The sequence below is a fragment of the Phyllobates terribilis genome, unplaced genomic scaffold, assembly GCF_046119375.1.
Source record: "Phyllobates terribilis strain yellow unplaced genomic scaffold, ASM4611937v1 Scaffold_924__1_contigs__length_538081, whole genome shotgun sequence".
Classification (NCBI taxonomy): Eukaryota; Metazoa; Chordata; class Amphibia; order Anura; family Dendrobatidae; genus Phyllobates; species Phyllobates terribilis.
In genome coordinates this window covers 458,853-477,614 of record NW_027363684.1, presented here as the reverse complement: position 1 = coordinate 477,614, position 18,762 = coordinate 458,853, and the positions used below count along the sequence as shown (strand labels likewise).

General features: G+C 46.7%; 1 protein-coding gene across 1 annotated transcript in view; it reads right to left on the bottom strand.

The window, feature by feature from the left end:
- Positions 1-234: 234 nt before the first annotated feature.
- Positions 235-18,762, bottom strand: part of LOC141240612 (uncharacterized) — a 68,347-nt gene continuing 49,819 nt past the window's right edge. The window contains exons 5-11 of the mRNA XM_073668680.1: positions 12,617-12,790; positions 10,712-10,835; positions 8,682-8,779; positions 8,525-8,603; positions 7,727-7,824; positions 7,488-7,605; positions 235-2,254 (exon numbers count right to left, since the gene is read on the bottom strand). Of these exons, the coding sequence (XP_073524781.1) occupies positions 291-2,254; positions 7,488-7,605; positions 7,727-7,824; positions 8,525-8,603; positions 8,682-8,779; positions 10,712-10,835; positions 12,617-12,790 (2,655 nt within the window). The 3' untranslated portion in view covers positions 235-290. The remainder of the gene's footprint in view (positions 2,255-7,487; positions 7,606-7,726; positions 7,825-8,524; positions 8,604-8,681; positions 8,780-10,711; positions 10,836-12,616; positions 12,791-18,762) is intronic.

The window sequence follows — 18,762 nt, the reverse complement described above, 5'->3', positions numbered from 1 at the left end:
TTTCTCCTTTAACTTTCCTCTCCTGATTCTTCAGCTTCAGGTTCCCTCATGGACAGGAAACCAAAATGATGCGGGGTAGAGGTGCAGCCCTCTTACTCAGTATGCTTCCTGTCCTGTCCTTATTGGGTGAATTCCCTCTCTCGTGTGGCACTGGTCATGGGGGAAAGGAAAATTTTAGAAATTGTTCTGGTATTCAGTGAGATATTAATGACAATCTTACTTATCAAAGGGGGTGTACTCATTATTCTGAGCAATTTTATTAAAAATTTTAAAACACACAGTGTACATGATTACAGTTTCTTTCCTGTATGTCTTCCCTCATGTCTAACATGATACGATTTATTTACAAAAGATTTCCCACACAGTGAACATGAATACGGCTTCTCCCCAGTGTGACTTCTCTCGTGCATCACAAGACTTAATTTACTTGTGAAGACCTTCCCACATTCCAAACATGAAAATGGCTTTTCTCCTGTGTGAATTTTCTGATGTTTAATAAGATTCCCTTTATCTGTAAAGCATTTCCCACATTCTGAACATGAATATGGCTTCTCTCCTGTGTGAATTCTCTGATGGGTAGAAAGACTCCATTTACCTGGGAAGGCCTTCCCACATTCCAAACATGAAAATGGCTTTATTCCTGTGTGAATTCTCTCATGTCTAACACATTTTGATTTCTCTGTAAAGCATTTCCCACATTCTGAACAGGAATATGGCTTCTCTCCTGTGTGAGTTTTCTGATGTCTAATAAGAGTCTTTTTATCAATAAAGCATTTCCCACATACTGAACATGAAAATGGCTTTTCTCCTGTGTGAATTCTCTGATGTATAATAAATCTTGATTTAGCTGGAAAGCATTTCCCACATTCTGAACATGAATACGGCTTCTCTCCTGTGTGAAATGTCTGATGTCTAATAAGACTCCCTTTACATCCAAAGCATTTCCCACATTCTGAACATGAATATGGCTTCTCTCCTGTGTGAGTTTTCTGATGTCTATTAAGAGTCTTTTTATCAGTAAAGCATTTCCCACATACTGAACATGAAAATGGTTTTTCTCCTGTGTGAATTCTCTGATGTCTAATGAAATCTGATTTAGTTGGAAAGCATTTCCCACATTCTGAACATGAATAAGGCTTCTCCCCAGTGTGACTTCTCTTGTGCATCACAAGACTTAATTTACCTGTGAAGGCCTTTCCACATTCCGAACATGAAAATGGCTTTTCTCCTGTGTGAATTCTCTCATGTATAACACATTTTGATTTATCTGTAAAGCATTTCCCACATTCCGAACATGAAAATGGCTTTTCTCCTGTGTGAATTCTCTCATGTCTAACACATTTTGATTTATCCGTAAAGCATTTCCCACATTCTGAACATGAAAATGGCTTCTCTCCTGTGTGAATTCTCTGATGTATAATAAATCTTGATTTAGCTGGAAAGCATTTCCCACATTCTGAACATGAATACGGCTTCTCTCCTGTGTGAAATGTCTGATGTCTAATAAGACTCCCTTTATATCCAAAGCATTTCCCACATTCTGAACATGAATATGGCTTCTCTCCTGTGTGAGTTTTCTGATGTCTATTAAGAGTCCTTTTATCATTAAAGCATTTCCCACATACTGAACATGAAAATGGTTTTTCTCCTGTGTGAATTCTCTGATGTATAATGAATCTTGATTTATCTGTAAAGCTTTTCCCACATTCTGAACATGAATACAGCTTCTTCCCAGTGTGACTTCTCTTGTGCAACACAAGACTTAATTTACCTGTGAAGGCCTTCCCACATTCCGAACATGAAAATGTCTTTTCTCCTGTGTGAATTCTCTCATGTATAACACATTTTGATTTATATGTAAAGCATTTCCCACATTCTGAACAGGAATACGGCTTCTCTCCTGTGTGAGTTTTCTGATGTCTAATAAGAGTCCCTTTATCTGTAAAGCATTTCCCACATTCTGAACAGGAGTATGACTTTATACCTTTGTGTTTTCTGTGTGTTAAAAAATCTGAGCTTTTTGTAAGTTGCTTGTCACACTGAAATCTTGAATCCACTGTGTCACCTGGAATAGTGGTAACAATGTGAGATTGTTCAGGAGAGGGTTCCTCATGATCAGGAGGATTATAAGAAGGTGAAGTGCTGTGAAGTCCAGGAGGTGCAGGAAGGGTGATGAGGTTTTCTCCATTAGAGTGCTTCCTGATAGCTTCTTTTTTACAATTTAGTGATAAACCGTTATTCTCACAAGGATTTCCTGTAAGAATGAAAGATAGATTTGTGTTGTTAAAAAAATCATATCCAAAGAGATTTACACATTTATTTTCTGGATCTCACAATGAAGACCCTCGTCAGTCAAAGTACCGGTAATAAGGAGGACAACTACATGCCATAACATTAACAAAATGACGGGTAAAGTGAATGACACTTATAAACTGGTGACATTGGCACAAGTCAGGGGTGGCAGAGATTAGACAGCAAATAGACAATTCTTAAAGGGAACCTGTCATCAGGATTTACCCCCTTAATGTACCACCAGTGCCATTTCACTCTCTCAAGCTTCCCATCATGCCCTCAGTGTAGAAAAGTGTCCACGCAATTAAAAATGGAGTTTTAATCTTACATTACTGCGTGCAAATGAGACTGACTAATCACAAGGGTAGGCCTCATAAAGGTGGCCGCCGTAATCATGTCCACAGTATGCCTAAGGACTAGTGTTGAGCGAGTATGTTCTGTTAACCCTTTCGCCGAGTATGCTCAGGCCGAGCTCCGAGTATTTACAGCTGCTCGGTGATATGGTTGAATCCCTCCCGTGTGCATGATTTGCGACTGTTTGACAGTTTTATTACATGGGAGAAATGTCTATTTCTTACACATTCCTAATTACAGGACCCAGGGGAGTCCTTCTCCCAATGTCTGAGAAGAAAAATCTACAGAGGTAGAAAGTGGAACGATTCCAGTATGTGAGCAACCTGTAGTGCAAATGGGCCTCCATGTCCCCTATTAACCACCCTACACCATGGATCCTCCTTATCCCCTGGAGCCTCCCTACACCACGGATCCTCCTTATCCCCTGGAGCCTCCCTACACCACGGATCCTCATCATCCCCTCTAGCCTCCCTACACCACAGAGCCTGCTTATCCCCTGGAGCCTCCCTACACCACAGAGCCTGCTTATCCCCTGGAGCCTCCCTACACCACAGAGCCTGCTTATCCCCTGGAGCCTCCCTACACCACAGAGCCTGCTTATCCCCTGGAGCCTCCCTACACCACGGATCCTCCTTATCCCCTGGAGCCTCCCTACACCACGGATCCTCCATATCCCCTGGAGCCTCCCTACATTACTTGGTCTTTATGTAGCTGAACCTACTGCGCATGTGATACATCCGCCCCTGCCCAAAACACTAAATATATGTCCTTAAAAATTATGTTTAAAGGGAAACTGTCCGTTCCCTGTGCCCCCAGAACCCGCAGCAGCTGTGTCTGCAGATATAAACTCTCCGCCTAACATCTCTATTACATTAAACACACAAACAGATCTTTAGAAAAAGTATTGTATTTCTAAAGTTTATGATATGTAAATGAGGCCTTTGACTTGTCGATGAGGCGTTCGTGACCCCAGAGTAGTCGCCCCACTTAGCATGTCATCACGACTTTGGGGTCTTGAGAACATGACAAACCTACCGCATGCGCGCGGCTTCTCCTCCTCACTGCATTGAGCCTCTGACGCCGGGTGTACGCGTCCCATTACTGAGATAGGAGAGGACGGTCACTACTGGTCAGAGTCCATGTAGATGGGAGGAGCTCGGCCTCTAGCCCCGCCCTCCTCTCCCCTCCCCCTACACAGAATCTTATCAGGAGCGGCCGTCACCTCCGATCTCAGTGATGGAACAATGTTTCCTAACTGAATAGAGATTTTACCCCGGAACCGAGAATCCTGAGACGGAAGAAGAAATACGCAGATTTCTGTGGAGACTCCGGGGAGAAAGTTTCCTATTTCCATCTCGTCTATTCTTACAATTCATGAAGTTTATTCCTCTTATTCTTGTGTAATAAAGACTGATCAGGACGTTGTGTATATTATATGGGAACAATGAGGAATACTGTCACCATGTAACAATACATCGCTTATGGTTTATGGCCGCCAGGATTTGGTAACACAAAAATGTCTGAAAAGAAACAAAGTATTTATTGTAGAAAAGTCCTAAAAGAAAATGAAATAAATATATTGTTATTGGCTTGGATCAGTTGTATTACCGCAGTTACAGCGACCCTCCACCCCGGGACTGAACACTACACATTTCCCTGTACAGTCTCCTATGGGGTCCTCTGCCCTCCGCTGCCCCCTCAGATCGGTGGTCTCTTCCCCCGGCTTCCAGGACGGCCAGTGCAGTGGTATGGGGAGTGCAGTAATACGTCTACCCCACCCTCCCCTGCCTTTCCTGTGCTGTGACCTATGGGGCAGCACCACATCCTATTAATCTCCCAGCAGTCTGCGGGGCGTCACCAGTTACAGATGTATTCTGCACCTGGGTTCATTGCTCCTGTTGGTCTTTGGTAACCTTGTCTGGCTTCCATAATACCCCGGGATGACTTAGGCCTCCATCTACAGGACCATTCTTACTCGGCTTCCTGATTCTGACCTCGTCCCGCTTCTTGATTGTCTAGCACCTGCCATCTTTGGGTCAGATCTGACATGTCGACCTTCTTCTGCCAGCTCGCTCTACCAGCCAGCACTACTATGTGGAGCAGCCCCGGTGTCTGTGCTGTAAGTCCAGATCACTGTACAGTGGTAAAAAGATGGAAGCCGGGAAACCTCTGGGACCGGCTGTATGGAGACTGTGTGTAAGCGCCTTATTATTAGGACCTGCCAGGTTTCCTCCATCGGTTCACCGTTACAGGAGGCAGATGGAGGACACAAGGAAGGGAGTCTATATATGATAACCGTATAGTCACTTCTCAGTCTCAGGGTGGACGGTCGTTTTATCACTCAACTTGTGCAGCTCATGAGAGAAAAATTCTAAAAAATAACAGCAGAATAAAGATGATAAAGTAACAAGATGACAAATACAACTCATCCCCCACAAAAAAGCTCCTCATACAGCGAGGTCAGTAATGAGAAATAAACCATCAAGAATGGAAGAAACAATCCAGCAGAGGCCGGACAGACATCTGTCTGAGATGGTGAGTCCTGCATTGAGCAGGGGGCTGGATACGGGGACCCTGGAGGTGGTCCCCTCCAACCAGAACATTCTAGGATTGTAAGTTGTTTGTGTTATGTTCTGCTACCAGAGCTAAGGAAAGAGAGGAGATCTGTCCCTGCAATAGAACTCAGCTTAATCCCTACGATGTAACAGGGGACCTGATCCTGCGATCAGACCTACTAAAGTCCTAAGCTAGTCTGTACGGAGACCTATAGATGTGGGGAAGGAATCCCTACAAGTACTAAGGACTGGGAGGAATATGGGACACCTCCTAACAGAAATAGTAGCAGACAGACGAACAAACAAAATATATAGAACATAGAGGTCCGTAGACCAAGCAAACTAACAGAGCAAGACACAGAGCACAGGCTAGCTAGAAAGTAGATATACAATGAAGTCCAGCAAAGCCAGAAGGGCGGAGCAGGATTAAATAGGCCAACAAGGTCATGTGACCAGCAAAGGAAAAAACCTAAGAGCAAGGTTCTAACAGTTTGGTCATTTTATCTGTAAATCATTTCCCCCATTATCGGCCTTACAGATACATTATTTTATTGATTTTTTTACTTTCTCGTCCTCTCATTTCCGGAGTCATAATGTTATTGGTCACTAAGCTGTGCAGTTCTTCTGCTATTCACCCTATAAATGTAAGGAAATACTGACAACTGGGCGTTACCATTGTTCTCCTACATTGTCCAATCAGTGCTGAGTGTCAGAAGTGTGGGGACACATGTATGGAGAACGGTGACACCCGGTTATCATGTCATTCATAAATGTCGGAGGAACGGCCGGGAATCTGAGCAGCAGTTTCTTTCTTTGGTAACAATTCTTGTCGGAAAAAGAATTTCATCCAATTTATTGGTAAAAAACAAAAACAAAAAAACTTAAAACTTTCGGAACCTGGATGAGGACGTCTTCTCACCTTCTTTTGGTAATTTATGTATTTCACTGTTGGAAAGAGAATTATTTATTCACGTTAGAGGCTCAGATGGGGGGACGATTCCTAGACGACATCTTGTTTGTCTGGAGAGACCGAGAGTGAAGATTCTTCTAAAGGGACGTTCCCAAAATCACAATGTGCTCTTATAATAAAGTACACCCTGGTTATTGTGAATATAACCCCTATATAACATCTGGCCTGTCCAGCACATATCACCCCCTGAGTATGCCCCCCAGGATCTATATACCCAGCAGATGAAACTGTAACCAATACATACCGAGGAGCCACATGTTATACACTGGGGGGTGGGACAGGGCTGGATGTTATACACCGGGGGGACAACAGGGCCTGAAGGAGAAGCCAGAATGCAGTGATTAATGCAGGTGGCCCAATACTATTCTCCATATAGTGAATCTCTCCATATTACAAGATTCACCATAAATGAGACGCTGACAGGGGATATAATCCGTGCATGGTGAAGGGTGCCCCCTCTGGGCAGTATTTAGTCTCCATGTTTATACGTTGGTTGAACTAGATCTCAAAAACCGACATGATGTAAGATAACGACAACTCTAGATGCGGCCATCGCAGCTGTTTGTAGATACGAGCTCCTAATCCCTTTTATGATGAAGCAATTCTCCACCCGGCACAGAGGACTAAACATCTGTCATGTACTGTCACCTACCTGGTGTCCTCCGCTTGTCTCTGACTAAGACCTGTGTTCTGGTCCTCCTACATCCAAGATGGCCTCCATAGTGGCAGAGGGACGACAGCAGTATGTCTGACCCACACCTCCATAGCACGGCACTTACTGACTTACCATAGGGGTCTTCATGCCACCGGGCAGCCGGCCTGGATGAGGAGGGACCAGAACGCCGGCCTCAGTGTAGGAGGCAGTGGGAGGCAAACAGAGGCGACAGGTAGGACGACTCTACATGTGACATGTGTCGTCACTCGTCAGCACCAGGCAGAGGCTGCTACATCCCCGAGATCCATAGGACAGGGAGATTCATAACCTGGAGCACAAGCTCAGTCATTTATATGACAGCAGGGACTTGTGTAAGGAAAATATGGACGTAAACGATGGAAGGAATATTATAGAAGGTAAAGGAAAACTAATATGTGCTTCCTAAATCATAAAGAAGAGGTGTGAAGGCGGCCCCGGTATTCATCAGTGCACAGCCGGACTCTACAGGAGCAGCCGCGCCATCACCGGACGCTTCTGCTGTGATGAGGACAGCGAATAAAGCTTCACTGCACCGGAGACTTCATACAATATCACACACCGGTCATCATCATCATCACACGCCGGTCATCATCATCATCACACGCCGGTCATTATTACATACCTGTGGAAACATCTACTGGAATCTCCTCCTTCCCGTCACTCACACACGGCTGATCCCCCCCCGTCATCGCTTCTTCTTCTGTCTCGTCCTTCACTTTATTCTTAGTTGGATCTTCCTCCTGATATATCAGATGTAACAATCAGCACAATACAAGAAACCACGAAAATCTGTGACATCTATGACCTCAATCAGAAATGTCCCCTATATACAGATCCGGTACAGGGCTCAGCACAGTCTACCTGATGACTCTCCGTGACATTGTGATTCTCCTCTGGACAGTCCTGGGAATACAGAGGACGTGGATATCTCTCTGGTGGATTTCTCCTCCTGAATCCATCTGTAGGAAACACACAGTGACGGAATAGATTGTGTCATGTGTGGCAAAGTCACTGGTAAAGTGATAGAGGGAAGATATATTTCATGGAGGCTATTAGCTTCTGTGAATTGAAACCATGAAATTTGCTCCAACATGTTATTTACTTAAAGAGGTTAAACTTCCATGTTAAAAGGGAGTGTTTTTTGTGAATGATCATTGTGAAGGGTGGGAGGTCATTCACCATATCTCCATCTCAGAGTGTGGTCTTTGATTTAAATACAAGTCCTACTGAGGCATTCAGTGTTCAGTGTCTGGAGAAGCTAGCTCCAGAGAGGATCTTGTGTTTGTTTTTCTTGAACCAAGTGGAGTTGCTGAACTCTCAGCAGGTGGATCCCTGCTATCACAAAGACTGTGCTTTTGTGTTACCATTTTGCTTTGTTTCCTGTTTTGGCCAAAGGGCCGTGATTTCTTTTATGGACTCAGTGTTGGTTTATGCTGCATTTTAATAAACCAACGAGAACTTTTTGGCCAAAGGGCCGTGATTTCTTTTATGGACTCAGTGTTGGTTTATGCTGCATTTTAATAAACCAACGAGAAGTTTTTAAAGAAACAGTGTACCTGTGTCTACCTCCGTGTGAGCGATCTACCACACATGTTATGATGAAATTATGGGAGTAGTAGTAGGTGACCACAGAACAGACATGACAGTCTCCCTCCTCACCCTGCTGATCGGCCCATATTGCGATCGCCTCTTGTGCTCCATGTATAACCTCAACCTTAATATCAACCAGATCTTCACCCTAAAAATAAAAATGTAAGATGAGCTCAGGTCCCATCACTTCATGGTCCGATGTTGTGGGGACTTCAGTGTCATCTACCTGATGATTCTCCGGGATGTTGTGATTCTCCTCTGGACAGTCCTGGGGATACAGAGGACGGGAACATCTCTCTGGTGGATTTCTCCTCCTGGATCCATCTGTGGAGACACACAGACTGAATACATGACCTGCCGTGTATCTGTCTATATATGAGACTCGTCTCTCAGAACCGGTAATTCTATATTTATGTATCAGGGAATAAATTACATTGTTGTGGTCCTCACCACCGGTACCAAGGAACCAGCACATTGTGGCCTCAAGTATGAAGTGATAATCAGCGACGCCAAAGCCTAATGCTCTCTGCTCTGCACACGGAGGATGAGGACCCTGAAGAGAGGGACAGAGAAGACCCTCGTCAGTCAGATGGAGCAGCCGTACTAAGAAACACAACTTCTCCAAGTTTCGTTTCCAGGGATGGAACCACAGAGGAGCTGGAGAAAGCTCCACATTTCCATCCATTGTTTTCTTCTCTCCTAATTCACTGTATGGAGATTGGGGGAAGGACGGTGACCATTTACCAGTGATTGTATTTTGAGATCTCATGATGTCACCATGAGGACACGGCCTCCCTCCTGGACAGGATCCTCTGGGATCACTAAGAGGAGAGAACCTTCCGTTCTATTAAAAGACGGGTTACCGCTTTCTTATTCTTCTTTAAATGGAGATAAATCTCCACATCCGCCTCGGTATAAACACTAAAATAGGCAGCAAGTGCGCGGAAAGTTCTGCGTTTGTCTCTGAAGGAGGAAAAAAGGGCACATGTACGGCTGACGGATGAAGTCACAGCGCCGGGAAGGACGGTGTTGTGGGGAGCAACCGGTACGCAGCGGTTAGTACCTATCAATGTGTAGAAAGGACAACTAGAGAGCAGGCACCGGGGTCATGGGCGCTTACTGATGCACACGGGGAGCCAAGGAGAGATTGTCTGGTCAGACTCCACAGAAAAGCTCCATAATACATATTCTTCTGAACAAACATCCCTTTAACCCCGTCACTCCCCAGTCTGTTTTCACCTTCCTGACCGGGCCAATTTTTTACAGTTCTGACCTCTGTCACTTTATGGAGGTAATAACTCTGGAGCTTCAACGGATCCCGCTGATTCTGAAACAGTTTTTTCGTGACACATTGTGCTTCATGTTAGTGGTAAATTTAGGATTTGGCTTTTTTTTTGCGTTTATTTATGAAAATATCGAAAATTTTACAAAAAAAATGTTGGACTTTTAATTTTTATGCCTTTTAACCAGATATGTATTAACTATTTTGTATGGTATAACTAACATTTACCACATGTCTACTTCACATCAGATTTATTATTTTTGGTAAAAATTTAATCAGCAATTTCTTATTTTTCAAACAAAATTTACAAAACCAATTTTAAGTTTCCTCCGTTCTCCCCCTTTTGCATTTTAAGTCTGCAGTCCTGCTCCCCAATACTTATATCTACGGCCAGTTTGACGTCAATCAGCCGTTACTAACATGTCGCATTTAAGGGATCGCACTCATCGGCTGAAATAAAATTGGTCGGATCTTCCTGAACAGTAGGATGATTGTCTTGCGAGTACGATGCGACTTCTCTCACCTGTCTCGCATCTGTATGACATCCGTATCAAACGCGTTTATAACATCAGCTTTTACAGACGGTCATTCTCTGACATTTCAGGCTAATTTTCTAACTAATAAAACATTTTTTATAGATCTAGAAAGATAGAAATGAGTCAGTGAGATATATCATCAGTGCAGGGCGTGTGGAGCTGCTGTACATGGATTTAGCTAATAATTAAAGAATTTAAAGTAAAAAAAGCAAAGGGGGAAAGCGGACAGCTTATAGTCTGGGAAGCGGGTAATAAACATTAATATACATAGATCTTCCCAGGGGATTAATATTAACATCTGCGTAGCCTTTACTGGTTATTAACAAGGGGTGACCCCCTCCCAAAAAAATGATGTGGGGGCCCCTTCTATTTTTAATAACCAGAAAGGGCCGAGAGACGTCATCACATCCACCGGAGCCAACAAGAGTCTCCTCTCACCTGGTGATGTCAGAGGCCGGAGCTCCTCCATCATCACCTCCTGGTACCGATCCTGGTGTCCTTCTAGATACTCCCACTCCTCCATGGAGAGATAGACAGCAACGTCCTGACACCTTATAGGAACCTGACAACAACGACACCGCCATCACCCAGAATCCTCCAGTGCTGTCCTGTATATTGTCCCAGCAGTCACCTCTCCGCTCATCACCCAGAATCCTCCAGTGCTGTCCTGTATAATGTCCCAGCAGTCACCTCTCCGCTCATCACCCAGAATCCTCCAGTGCTGTCCTGTATAATGTCCCAGCAGTCACCTCTCCGGTCATCACCCAGAATCCTCCAGTGCCGTCCTGTATAATGTCCCAGCAGTCACCTCTCCAGTCATCACCCAGAATCCTCCAGTGCTGTCCTGTATAATGTCCCAGCAGTCACCTCTCCGCTCATCACCCAGAATCCTCCAGTGCTGTCCTGTATAATGTCCCAGCAATCACCTCTCCGCTCATCACCCAGAATCCTCTAGTGCCATCCTGTATAATGTCCCAGCAGTCACCTCTGCGGTCATCACCCAGAATCCTCCAGTGCCGTCCTGTATAATGTCCCAGCAGTCACCTCTCCGCTCATCACCCAGAATCCTCCAGTGCCGTCCTGTATAATGTCCCAGCAGTCACCTCTCCGCTCATCACCCAGAATCCTCCAGTGCCATCCTGTATAATGTCCCAGCAGTCACCTCTGCGGTCATCACCCAGAATCCTCCAGTGCCGTCCTGTATAATGTCCCAGCAGTCACCTCTCCGCTCATCACCCAGAATCCTCCAGTGCCGTCCTGTATAATGTCCCAGCAGTCACCTCTCCGCTCATCACCCTGAATCCTCCAGTGATGTCCTGTATAATGTCCCAGCAGTCACCTCTCCGGTCATCACACAGAATCCTCCAGTGCTGTCCTGTATAATGTCCCAGCAGTCTCCTCTCCGCTCATCACCCAGAATCCTCCAGTGCTGTCCTGTATAATGTCCCAGCAGTCACCTCTCCGCTCATCACCCAGAATCCTCCAGTGTCGTCCTGTATAATGTCCCAGCAGTCACCTCTCCCCCTCATCACCCAGAATCCTCCAGTGCTGTCCTGTATAATGTCCCAGCAGTCACCTCTCCGCTCATCACCCAGAATCCTCCAGTGCTGTCCTGTATAATGTCCCAGTAATCACCTCTCTGCTCATCACCCAGAATCCTCCAGTGCCATCCTGTATAATGTCCCAGCAGTCACCTCTGCGGTCTTCACCCAGAATCCTTCAGTGCCGTCCTGTATAATGTCCCAGCAGTCACCTCTCCGGTCATCACACAGAATCCTCCAGTGCCGTCCTGTATAATGTCCCAGCAGTCACCTCTCCGGTCATCACCCAGAATCCTCCAGTGCCGTCCTGTATAATGTCCCAGCAGTCACCTCTCGGCTCATCACCCAGAATCCTCCAGTGCTGTCCTGTATAATGTCCCAGCAGTCACCCCTCCGCTCATCACCCAGAATCCTCCAGTGCTGTCCTGTATAATGTCCCACCAGTCACCTCTCCGGTCATCAGCCAGAATCCTCCAGTGCTGTCCTGTATAATGTCCCAGCAGTCACCTCTCCGGTCATCACCCAGAATCCTCCAGTGCTGTCCTGTATAATGTCCCAGCAGTAACCTCTCCGCTCATCACCCGGAATCCTCCAGTGCTGCCCTGTATAATGTCCCAGCAGCCACCTCTCCGCTAATCACCCAGAATCCTCCAGTGCTGTCCTGTATAATGTCCCAGCAGTCACCTCTCCGCTCATCACTCAGAATCCTCCAGTGCCGTCCTGTATAATGTCCCAGCAGTCACCTCTCCGGTCATCACCCAGAATCCTCCAGTGCCGTCCTGTATAATGTCCCAGCAGTCACCTCTCCGCTCAGCAGCTCAATCATCTTGTTGCTGAGCTCTAGGATCTTCTTCTTCTTCCTCTCATGTATCGGGAGGTGCGGGGGAGGCTTTGTGATGGGGTCCGGGCTCCGCCCTCCTGACTCCTGGAGATGGATGATGGGAGTCACACCCTCCCCCGGTGTCTTCCTCACTATTGTGTAATCCTGTGTATGGAGAGAGACACTTAGGGAGAAGAATTCCTTCCTGACTCCAGATCTGACAATCAGCAGAAATCCCGGGATCAATAACCGTCTCCAGTAATCTGGGGCCATAACCTGGAATATTATTACACTCAGGACAGACATCCAGGCCCCTCTACAGCTCTTATAGGGAATCCCCATGACAACTCCTCCTGGCAGAGAGCTGCACACAATCACTGCTCTTACAGTAAAGAATCCTTCTCTTCCTCTTCTGGATTTCCTCTTCCTGATGTCGGACTTGTTACATAACACTATAAAGCTGATAGAAATGTAGAGGAGTTACCTCTCCGCTCAGCAGGGAGATGATCTCCAGGGTGAAGTGTAATAATCTTCTGGTGGTCTCGTCCTCGTCCATCCTCGGGGCCATTCAGGAGAAGGAGGGATGAACACTGGATCAGCTGGAGGGATCTCGTCCTGCCGGCTGATAACAGAGAGCAAGAGCTGCACACAACCAGGACGGAGCTGCTGCACTGAGAGCTGGAGGACCTGTGATGACGTCACCGCCATGTGACCAGGAGGCGGAGTTCAGGAGAGAAGTGGTGAAGGACCTGTGATAATGATGACGTCACCACAGCTCCTCCCCCTCAGTGCAGCAGACGCTTCATACTTCTCCTGGATCTCTGTTCTCTCTGTTATCAGCCATTATACAGAGACCTGCGCCCAGGAGACATTATATACAGAGCAGAGAACATTCCCCGCAGATTATATTCCTGGAGACAGAGCAGGATCTGTGTGACGTCAGCACTGAGGGGATTCCATGGGGAGACCAGAGGCCGAGAGACCGGATCCATCAGTGGTCAGTGACGTCTTGTAGATGTGATCGGAGCCTTAGTTACAGGATCCATCGGTCGTGGTTGGTGACGTCTTGTAGATGTGATCGGAGCCTTAGTTACAGGATCCATCGCTCGTGGTTGGTGACGTCTTGTAGATGTGATCGGAGCCTTAGTTACAGGATCCATCGGTCGTGGTCGGTGACATCTTGTAGATGTGATCGGAGCCTTTGTTACAGGATCCATCGGTCGTGGTTGGTGACGTCTTGTAGATGTGATCGGAGCCTTAGTTACAGGATCCATCGCTCGTGGTTGGTGACGTCTTGTAGATGTGATCGGAGCCTTAGTTACAGGATCCATCGGTCGTGCTCGGTGACGTCTTGTAGATGTGATCGGAGCCTTAGTTACAGGATCCATCGGTCGTGGTCGGTGACGTCTTGTAGATGTGATCGGAGCCTTAGTTACAGGCCCATCGGTCGTGATCGGTGACGTCTTGTAGATGTGATCGGAGCCTTAGTTACAGGATCCATCGGTCGTGGTCGGTGACGTCTTGTAGATGTGATCGAAGCCTTAGTTACAGGATCTGACGCGCCCACTGGGCCGTGTTTCAGGGGATACCCGGAGCCGGATCAGATGGGGGTTGTAGTCTCCGAGTGGCGGCGACCCGGTCCGTGCCCAGGGTGTCAAACTCAGTGTGTGGCAGCCTTGATGGATGTTATTTGAGTGTCGACTACGCCACCCGTTGATTTGCAGCTATGGAGCTGCCGCTGCAGGGCAGACCGCTGAGGCCGGTGTAGAATTGTGCAGCGGGATAGTATAACCCCCAACGGGAGGGGTTTGGCTTCAGGGCAGCCGACGTGGAAGATAGGGTAACAGGAACCACTCAGAGACGGTGCGGTGTAATTCAGGGTCTTTACTGGTAACAACTATAGACCCTCCCGGAGTACTTGCTAGCGAACGGGGCCTGGTCAGTCCTTGAGCAGATGGGATCTCCCTTGGCCAGGCGGAGTTGTAGGCCTCCCAAACTGACTGTACTCTTCTGGCTACCTTGCTAGAAGCGGGTATAAGTAGCCCACGTCCCTGAGTGTACCGTGTGGTGCTCACCCGTATGGCTGGTGACTTGGGGCCTCTTAGTGGCGTCCGCTCCACGTCGGCGGTGCTGGCCCCACACGTGTGACCGTGCCTTCGGGCTTCTGGGCCAGAGGACCTGAAATCCTCTGCCGGTCGGTTTCTGCTGCTGGGTAGGAGTTAGTCCCCACAGCCTCGGACTCCGGGTCCGGTAAGAAATCTTCTCAGTCAGGGCGAGCTCTGTAGCTGCCAGCCCCTGACTTGTAGTAGTATTGCTCCCACTGAGCTTCTGCTGTTTCTTCCTATGACTGTTTCTCGTCTCTACTCTCCTTGACTGACTAACCCTGCCTCAGCCCCGGGTTTATATAGGGGAAGTTCTTCCCCTCCCAAGACTGGGCAGGAGGTGTGGTATGCACAGGATCCCTGACCAAAGGACCTCCCACCTGCTCTCAGACATAACATTACATTACTGTGGAAACCAGACCCCTGGGGTGCCACAGATCCATGGGTCGTGGTCGGTGATGACTTGTAGATGTGATCGGAGCCTTAGTTACAGGATCCATCAGTCGTGGTCGGTGATGTCTTATAGATGTGATCGGAGCCTTAGTTACAGGATCCATCGGTCGTGGTCGGTGACGTCTTGTAGATGTGATCGGAAACTTAGTTACAGGATCCATCGGTCGTGGTTGGTGACGTCTTGTAGATGTGATTGGAGCCTTAGTTATAGGATCCATCGGTCGTGGTCGGTGACGTCTTGTAGATGTGATTGGAGCCTTAGTTATAGGATCCTTCGGTCGTGGTCGTTGACATCTTGTAGATGTGATCGGAGCCTTAGTTACAGGATCCATCGGTCATGGTCGTTGACATCTTGTAGATGTGATCGGAGCCTTAGTTACAGTATCCATCGGTCGTGGTTGGCGACTAATGATCAGTGAATATGTTTGAAATCCTATCTCAAAAGTTAAATGTGACCTGAATGTGGCACATTCAGATTCGTGATTGGAAAGTCAAGCATTTTTACTTAAATTCGGGAAAAATCGTCACTATTCGGCGAATAAGTGGGGGAACGTGATTGCGGGGTAACTACAGTGTTTTTAAGAGCTTGGCTAGCATAGTGCCTGTGTATGAAGAGCGGAGGGACGTGTTAGATGAGTGAAGGCACTGGGGAGAGCTCAGAACTGGTCAGATCAGCAGTGCACTTATAATCTTTTTTTTTTTTTCCCTGTAACTTTAAGTCAGGAAAGCTCAGCTAGCTAATCAGAGTGCAGGAAGCATCCACACTGTCGAGACACAAGGGCTTTTGCCATTGGCTGCTGAAATCACATGTCCTCTCTATATAAAAAGCAGCCATTTTCTCTCAGCGCCATTTTATGCATATCACTCGTGATAAACGTTACTCCTGCACCCAGCTCTTGTTTAATGAGAGATATTATCTTCTATAAGCCACCTACTACTTTAGTGACATTGAACTTCAGCTGCTTTCAGAGTAAAAAAAAAAGATTTTTTCTGTTGCTAGCCGGAGAACACAAAATAGTTTTTTTTTTCGCAAATGTGTTACACTCTGCTATAAGCCACCTAGTCCTTTACTGGCAGAGAAATTCAGCTGTATGCAGAGTAAAAAAAAACTATTTTGCTGTTCCTAATGTGATACAGCAGGCTAAATCCGAGTTTGAAATATCTTGGCGCATATATTCTATGTTATACAGGCCTCATCCACAGTAAAAAAAAATATTTTCTTCTGTTCCTAACGTGATGCAGCAAGGGACATCTCAGTTTGAAATTGTTTGGAGAACATCTCATATGTTATACAGGCCTCATCAACACTAAAAAATACTTTGTTCGGTTCCTAACGTTACACAGCAGGGGACATCTCAGCTCGAAATAGTTTGGGGAATATCTCGTATGTTATATAGGCCTCATCCACACTAAAAAAATACTTTCTTCTGTTAGTAACGTTCTACAGCAAGCCATATCTTACCTTGTCATTTAGTGCCGCTGAAATTCAGGTGTGTGCAGAGCTGTTGCAAAGGAAAAAAATCTAATTTTGTTTTGCTAATAGCGTGCTCCTACCACAGTATCTGAACAACATTAGTGGGAAAAAGAGAGGTCGTGGTGGAAGGGGGAATAGGCTTGGTGTACGTGGGGTAAGTGATAATGTTAGTGAAAGCACTAGTGAACCAACACCGTCATGTCCTATCCAAAGACCAATGACAACTTCTGTTACTGGACGGGCTACTCCACTCCCTTTCTTTGGCAGCCTGTAGAACTGTTCACCCATTCTATACCATGGGCATCAGAAGTGTACTCCAAACATTCACAGAGTCAAGAAGAGGAAGAAAGCATCTGCACCGATCCCCCCAATTTTTTTTGGGTTGGATTCATGGCAGGACGAATAGGGTCCGAGCAGATTCCTGACCCTCGTCACCAGACGTTACCACCAGGGAGGGAGGTGATCCCGTTGAGACTCGGATACCTGAGGTACATGCTTACTGTACTGTGCTGTCATGGCAACAAGAGGAGAAGGGTCACTCTGAGGGTGAGGAATGGGATAAGACATTGGATGATGATGAGGTTGAAGATCCTACTGTCACACCAGGTGTGGGAAAGACTTAGTGAAACACAGAGGGAAAAGGGAAAGGGAGCCCAGACACTAGGGAAAGGGGGGAAGTAGAGACATCCTAGTCTGGTCTAGCGTCACCCTGTCTCAACTACCGTCCCTATATTGCCTCCTCAGCAATCGCCGCACGCTTGCCTCGCCCTACTCTCCCTGGCGTATGACTACTGCTAGGGATGGAAGGAGATGAGCACTAGTCAACCTCCACTAAACTCTATAGACAACATGGGAGGACAAAACAGGGGAAATGGCTTAGCTTTAGATGAACTACAAATAAGCACCTGGCCTCAAGCTCCAGAGAAGACAAAGTACTGCTCCTGGTAAGTTTCACAAGTAGAAATGGATATAGCCAGCGACTCCCTCTCAGACACACCAGGTATATATACACCCAGGCCAGAGAGCTAATTTGCAAGAGAGGTAGCCGCTCGGTCCTAAAGACAGCCTCTTATCTAAGAAGCGGTCTGCAATGCTAAATGTAGAGATTTCCTGCAACCCACTGCAGGGCGACTGTCTGTCACCTCTGACACAACCGTGACCGTACCCTTCCCCTCTACAAGTGGCCTACCGACACACAGGACTGGGTTTCTCAGGAAAAGAGGTGTGGAATGAGCGAACCAATCTGGGAGCGTTCACCTCTGACGCTGAAACCCACATCCTCTCCTCTGGACCATAGCCTTTCCAGTGCACCAAGTATTGTAGAGAACGACGTTGGAGACAAGAATCTACAATCCTCGAAATTTGGAACTCCAGATTACCATCAACCATTACTGGGGGCGGTGGTAGAGGTAAGGGCTCAAGAGGTTCCACATACCTTAAGGGCCTGAGGAAGTTCAAGACGAAAAACTGCTGGGTTAATGACGGCGGTTATTTTATAGAGACCAATAAACCTAGGTCCCAGCTTCCAAGAAGGAACTTTCAATCTTATATTCCTGGTAGACTACCACACAAAGTCATTCACATTCAGGTCCGGACCTGGCAAGCGTTTTCTGTCAGCCATATTTTTATACCTGTCTCCCATGGTCTTTAAATTACACAGAACACCCTGCCATACCGAGGAGAGCGTCGAAGCAAACCGTTCCTCCTCAGGAACTCCTGAAGCTCCTCCCCCACTGAAGGTACCAAACTGTGGATGATAACCGAATGCACCAGATAACGGTGACCTGCCAGTGGATTCTTGACGATGATTATTGATGGCAAATTCTGCCAGCGGTAAGTAGAATGCCCAATCCTCCTGATTTTTGGAGACGAAACACCTGAGGTATGTCTCCAAGTTCTGAATAACACACTCGGTCTGACCATTCGACTGAGGGTGGAAGGCAGAGGAAAAGTACCACTGCACCCCCAGTCATGAACAGAATGCCTTCCAGAACTTGGAAACAAACTGGATCCCCCGATCAGACACCACATTGGAGGGAACCCTGTGAAGCTTCACAATCTCATTTATGAACACCTGAGCAAGTGCCTTGGCATTGGGA